Below are 7045 nucleotides of genomic sequence, written 5' to 3'. Positions count from 1 at the left end.
ATGATTCTTATCTTCTTTCGAGTCAATTTTGAGGTGTTGAGGAATTATAATATTCTTTTTAAAAAGTTCATTGTGGCTACTCTGCAAAGCACAGTGTGGATATTCTCAAAGCAAAATCCAGGATGATACCCCAGTGACGGGGGAGATCAAAGCTCAGCCTTCAGGAAAACGGACTTGGGAGACATCACCGCACGGAGACTGACAGTGTCCACTGCTTTAGAGGTTTCAGGATCTCAGTGTTCCCCAAAGGAGGGAAAAGAAACAAGATAGATCATCCCACCTGAAACCAACTCACCTGAAGATTCTGTTTCTACTATTAATTGTCTCCAGGGGAGTTTCCACTCAGAATTCAAACATCATGTAAAACCTTAAGGAGCGAACCAATATAGGAGGAGCCCACAAAAATTTAATGTGACCGGAATATACTTCTTTCTTAACATCCAGAAAAACTCAGAGAAAGAAGAAACAGAGAGAGGGGGAGAGAGATGTGGAGGCTGAATCTGACTCCTATGAACAAAACGTAGGGCTTGTGTATGCTTCCAGGACCTCGGGGATTTAGGCCCCAGAGAGCATTTCTTGAGGTATTTATTTTTATATCACACATGAATAAACTAGCTTGAATGCTTTTTTCATGTGGCAATTTGCAAGAAGGTAGTTCCTTCTGAGTCACTGGAGATGGCACCTCAAATAGCCCATTTCATTAATTTCTTTTAAAATAATTACTAAAAAAGTATATGAACTGAATAAGAAAACTTGGTGACTATAATAAAACCCCAAACAAAAGATAAATAAGCTAAAATGAAACTGTTCAGAGATATTAACTGCTATCATATATATTTCCAGTGTGATTTTTCTTTCCCATTCTTTGTATGAAGTGCATGTGTTTTGAGATGTATAAACAATATAACTTGGTCTCTGATTTTATTGCTTAACCTAAATAAATATTATTGTCTTCAGAAACAGTGATGTTCTTTACTGAAACTAAACTGTGTTTTCTTATAAGCAATACATATAAGCAATCCACACTTTCAAGCTTATATTAATACAATTAAATAATACAGTCTCATAAGTGGAAAATGCATTTTGGAAACATGTTTAAATCTCTAAAACCTCTGAGTGTCAATCAATCCACTGGTTCTACCATACTGAAATATCACACAATTAGATCCACTGTCTTGCCTGGTGGTTCGGTGGTAAGAAAAAAAAAAGAAAATCATCTGCAGTGCAAGAGACATAGGTTCTATCCCTGCTTGGAGTTGGGAATAACCCTTGCTAGAGAAAATGGCCACCCACTCCAGTATTCTTGCCTGGGAAATCTTTTGGACAGAGAAGCCTAGTGGGCTGCAGTCCATGGATATGCACAAGATTTGGACACAATTTAGTGACTAAACAGCAGCAACAAATGCTTTCCCTAGGCTCCTGACAACCTGACTAACACTTGCCAGACTCTACCAGGAAGGCATAACACACCAGGGGCTGTTTCCCACCAGGCATAGTAGTATTGTACATAGTATGGCTTGATCCAAAATCCCACAAGTCTGCATGGTTACTCTTTCACTGAGATAGGCTTGAGTTCCACAATGCATCTTCCCCCCATTGCTGACACCTCTGTCCCCTAGACTAGCTTTGGAGCCAATGTCTACACCCTAGTCACCCAGAGCTAGCGACCTTGTTGGACATTAGTTTTCCATGCTGCACAACAAATTGCCACCAACTTCGAGGCTTAAACTGCTATCACAGTTTCTGTAGCATAATAATCTGGGAAGTCCTTGTGTAACTTCATAAGATACTGCTAAACTATTTTCAAAGTTATTGAACCCTGTAGTCTTATCTGACATGCATAAGCATTTAACTTGCTCCACGTTTTCACCAGCATTTGAAACTTTTATTCATTTTAGCTATTCTAAATGGAGTACAGTAGTTTCTCCTTGTGGTTTAAGCTTTAACTTTAATAAGAATGTCATTGATGACTAGCTATCCTTAGCATTTTTTCATGTGTGTATTTGTGTGTTCTGTTTTGTCAAATGTGTGCTCAGATGGTTCATCAAAACCTTAAGTAGGCTTTTTTCTTGTATTGAGTATAAAGACTTCCTCTGTATGTTTTACATTGAAATCATTTATCAAATATAAGTTCTGCAAATACCTACTCACAATCTATGACTTGTATTGTCAGCTTATTAATGGTGGCATTTATGCTCAAGAAACTTTTACCAAACACTTTCAATGGCAATGAAGCTCATTTTTTTTTGTTTTTTAAAGGTCCATCCCTTTTATGTCCATTCAAAAAATTATCATTATGACCAACCTAGATAGCATATTCAAAAGCAGAGACATTACGTTGCCGACTAAGCTCCGCCGAGTCAAGGCTATGGTTTTTCCTGTGGTCATGTATGGATGTGAAAGTTGGACTGTGAAGAAGGCTGAGCACTGAAGAATTGATGCGTTTGAACTGTGGTGTTGGAGAAGACTCTTGAGGGTCCCTTGGACTGCAAGGAGATCCAACCAGTCCATTCTGAAGGAGATCAACCCTGGGATTTCTTTGGAAGGACTGATGCTAAAGCTGAAGCTCCAGTACTTTGGCTATCTCATGCGAAGAGTTGACTCATTGGGAAAGACTCTGATGCTGGGAGAGATTGGGGGCAGGAGGAGAAGGGGACAACAGAGTATGAGATGGCTGGATGGCATCACAGACTCGATGGACATGAGTCTGAGTGAACTCCAGAAGATGGTGATGGACAGGGAGGCCTGGCGTGCTGCGACTCATGGGGTCGCAAAGAGTCGGACATGACTGAGTGACTGAACTGAACTGAACTGAACTTTTGAAAGATCTTTTCTGTTTTATGCTAAAAAATTTTTTTTAGTTTTCATTTTTATGTTTGCATCTATGATTCATTCATCTATGATTCCTTGGAAAGAAAACTATGATGATCATAGACAGTATATTAAAAAGCAGAGGCATCACTTTGTTGACAAAGGTCCATATAGTCCAAGTTATGTTTTTTCCAGTAGTCATGTATAGATGTGAGTGTTGGACCATAAAGAAGGCTGAAGGCTGAATTGTTGCTTTCAAATTGTGGTGCTGGAGAAAACTCTTAAGAATCCATTGAACAGCAAGGAGATCAAACCAGGTCAGTCCTACAGGAGATCAACCCTGAATTCTCATTGGAAGGACTGAGGCTGAAGCTGAAGCTCCAACACTTTGGCCACCAAATAAGCAGAGTTGACTCACTGGAAAAGACCCTGATGCTGGGAAAGGTTGAGGGCAGGCAGAGAAGTGGGCAACAGAGGATGAGATAGTTGGATAGCTTCACTGACTTAATGGACATAACTATGAGCAAACTCTGGGATATAGTGAAGGACAGATTGCTGTCATGCATGCCGAAACACTTTAGTCTAAGACAACACTTGGTCATTGCATGATTGGAATAACTGTGTTGTTGGTTGGTTACTCATATTTTATTGTTACTCTGTGTTGGATTGATTAGTTCTTGGAGTCCATGTTGCCCTCCTGTCTTTAATTTTCCCAGACTTGTGTTTTGAAGAGGAAGTCATAAACAGGTTTATGCCTTCTTTGTCTGAAGCTTGAACCTTCTCTTTGATCATTTTTCTTATGATGTACATGCCAACAGGCCAAGGCAGAAAAAAATAATTTCATCATATACCCATAAACTTTTAATACATTTGAATTCACTCAAAAATGACTTACAAATACTACAAAAAGCAGTCATTTTTTAAAATTTTGGTTTACATATGGTTTATAGCTATTTTACTAAACATTGATGTGTGTAAAACTCAATAATCATCAATAAACTGCTATCCTGCCATAGATATATTAACCTAAAGCATAATTATCAAAAGATTTGAATCATCAATTGTACCGCAAGAACTGAACAATCTGTAGCATAGGATATCATTTATTTTTTCAGAAATAATAAATTTTAAAATATTATGCATAGTGACAAAGTGGTTTGTGAAAATTAATCTTGTGAATGTATTTTTTACTTCTTTGTTCCTCAAGCTGTAGATCAAGGGGTTCAGCATAGGAATCATTACTGTGTAAAACACAGAAGTCACTTTCACTGTGAGCCAAGAAGTTTTGGGGTTAGGAATGCAGAAAAGGAAAAGGATGGTTCCGTGGAAGATGCTGATGGCTGTCAGGTGGGAAGCACAGGTGGAGAAGGTTTTCCAGCGCCCACTTGCAGAAGGCATCCCCATAACAGTGATAAAAATGAATATATAGGACATCAGAATAATCACCAGGCTGCCCGCCTCATTGAATATGGCAATAATAGAACATAACATCTGAGTGATATAGGGATCTGAGCAGGAGACAGAAACAATTACAGAGTGGTCACAGATAAAATTATTTATGGTGCTAGACTTGCAGTAGGATAATGCAAGAAGGAAATACGTGAGTGTCACGGAGCACGCTACACCCCATGAGTAAGAGCCAGCCACCAAGAGAGCACAGCGCTTCGGAGACATCACAGTGGTATAGAGCAAGGGGCTGCAGATGGCCACAAAGCGGTCATAGGCCACTGCTGCTAACATGAACGTTTCTGCTACACCAAACAGACGAGTGAAACAAAATTGTGCAATGCAGCCAGAGAAAGAGATGATTCTGTCCTCCACAACCAAATTCTCCAAGAGTTTGGGTGTAACTACAGTAGAAAAACAGAAATCGACAAAGGACAAGTGACTAAGGAAAAAGTACATGATCGTGTGGAGTTTTGAATTGACCTTGATGATTATGATCATGCCTAAATTCCCCACCACAGTGATTGTGTAGACAGACAGGAAAACAAGGAAGAGTGGGACCTGGAGTTCTGGATATTCTGAGAAACCCAGGAGAATAAATGTGGGTATGAAACTGTGGTTTCCTTCTGATAGCAGCATGATTCCTGTTGAACAAAGGACCAAACATTATTCCTGAAAAATAGAAATGAATAGAAAAGAGAAACAGAGAAGGCAGAAGCTTCCTATGTCTCCGTGGGGTTGGTATATATTCTCCGGGTATGGTCCTCAAACCACCAGCAGCAGGGACACCTAAGAATATGTCAGGGATGCAAATGCTCAAGCCCTGTCTCCAACGTCCTGAATCAAAGACTCTGGAATGGAGTCCACAGTTTGTGATTTATCCAGCCCTCCAGGTGATTTCTGATGCATGATAAATTATGAGAACCACTAAAATACAGACTGTTCATCCTATCGTTTAAAATTTAGCCCTTGGTTAGTATTGTTAATATACAACTAAAATATAAATTTGGAACACAAAAGAAATTGTAAATCACAAAATTTTGAGATGCCGAAAAGAAGCAGAGTACTTTGTTATGGTTCTAAGAGTTACATCAAGGATCAAGGAGATCACCTGATGTATAAAATGTGCCGTATAAATCTTGGTATAACTTTTTTTATATTCCAGTTATATTAAAGAATTAAGCACCCATAAAGTCTGTGAACTGGCATAAATCTTAAGTTGTAACTAGTTTATGCTTTCCATCTTGTGCTTAAATTAATTATAGAATCTTATTTAGAAATAATCTTGTACCTTCCATCAAAACCTCCATTAAGGTTATACTGCCTCCTGGGATGATTTTTGGGTTTTTATATTGACATTTTGCTTAACATTGAATTGAATCTAATTAATATATTAATTATTTGTAAATGTGATTTTAGATCATCTATTTTAATGTATAAGGCTTCCACAGTGGCTTAATGGTAAAGAATCCACTTTCAATGTAGGAGACACAGGTTCGATTCCTGGGTGGGGAAGATTCCCTGGGGAAGAAAATGGCAACCCACCGCAGTATTGCTATGGGCCTCCCTGATGCCTGAGTCAGTAAATAATCCACCCGCAGTACAGGAGACCACCTGCAAAGCAAGAGACCTGAGCTCAATCCCTAGGTCAGAAAGCCCCCCTGGAGGAGACGGCAACCCACTCCACTATGACTTAGCAGCTAAAGCTTTTGGATATATATCTAAAATTATAAGTGAGTGTTAGTTATTTCTCCTGTCTGACTTTTTGAAAAACCATGGACTGTAGCCCGCTGGCTTTCTCTGTCCATGTGATTGTCCAGGTAAGAATATTGGAGTGGATTGCCATTCCCTTCTCCCGGGCATTTTCCCAACACAGAGATCAAACCCAGGTCTACTGCAGACAGATTCTTTACTGTCTCAGCCACCAATATATAAATAAATATATAATATAAAGTATATATAATATTATGAGAAAAAGGATATAATTTATGTTTATAAATTATATATAATTATATACAATTAATTATATTCACCAACAATAATTTTATACAAAATGCATTCAAGATACAGTGAAAATTACAGATTTTCTCTACCACTGAGTAAACCTCTGTTATGATGAGGCACACGTGGAGAAGTTGGGGAAGCAAGAGCTGCCATGCCTTAATATGAATGGCCCCGAGATACAGACATAAAACTTCAGTGACATTAGATGGATGGTCTGCTTCATCGTAGTCTCGTCCAGAAAAGTGTCAGGCTACAGACGCAGCTCCATGAAGGCCTACTTGATATCCACTACAAACAACCCAAGACATAAACGATATGTCATCAGAATATTTTTTCCAATAGCAAGAGGGACTGGGCAGATACATTTTAAATACCTATTATTATTCAGACTATTTTAATAAATGGCTTTCCTTCAACATTTGAAAGTATTACCAATTCCCTGGTATATTAGGGAGACTGGAACCACTCTTTTGGTTTACTGATGGGATACTCACATCAATAACAAAAGAGACTGAACATTTGATTTGGTGTTCAACCTTACCAATTTCAAAGGCTTTTGGAGAAAATCAGTGGATTAATGGTAGGTTTGTACTCAGATTGGAACTAACTGTATGGAGTTACAGAATTCTATGTATTTTTGCAATTTCCCTATTGCTCATTGCTGCCAGGTTCAGTAATACAAATCTCAATTGTCTAAACCACTTCATGCCATATTAGTGCAAATTAAAATGTTTCTGATCATAGAAAGGGATCGTCTACAGTTGGTGGAGTAATCTATATGAGC

The 7045-nt window shown here is 38.6% G+C and overlaps 1 protein-coding gene across 1 annotated transcript; it reads right to left on the bottom strand.

The window, feature by feature from the left end:
- Positions 1–3837: 3837 nt before the first annotated feature.
- Positions 3838–4896, bottom strand: LOC138421024 (olfactory receptor 5D13-like). Its single transcript, XM_069554747.1, has one exon. The coding sequence runs from the start codon at positions 4894–4896 to the stop codon at positions 3838–3840; it is 1059 nt and encodes a 352-aa protein (XP_069410848.1).
- Positions 4897–7045: the final 2149 nt, after the last annotated feature.

This window comes from Ovis canadensis, chromosome 15 (genome assembly GCF_042477335.2).
Source record: "Ovis canadensis isolate MfBH-ARS-UI-01 breed Bighorn chromosome 15, ARS-UI_OviCan_v2, whole genome shotgun sequence".
In the NCBI taxonomy this organism is placed as follows: Eukaryota; Metazoa; Chordata; class Mammalia; order Artiodactyla; family Bovidae; genus Ovis; species Ovis canadensis.
This window is presented reverse-complemented; position numbering and strand designations above follow the sequence as displayed.

Coding starts and splice junctions, on each gene's coding strand:
- LOC138421024 (XM_069554747.1), bottom strand. CDS start 4,896: ATGCTGCTATCAGAAGGAAACCACAGTTTCATACCCACATTTATTCTC.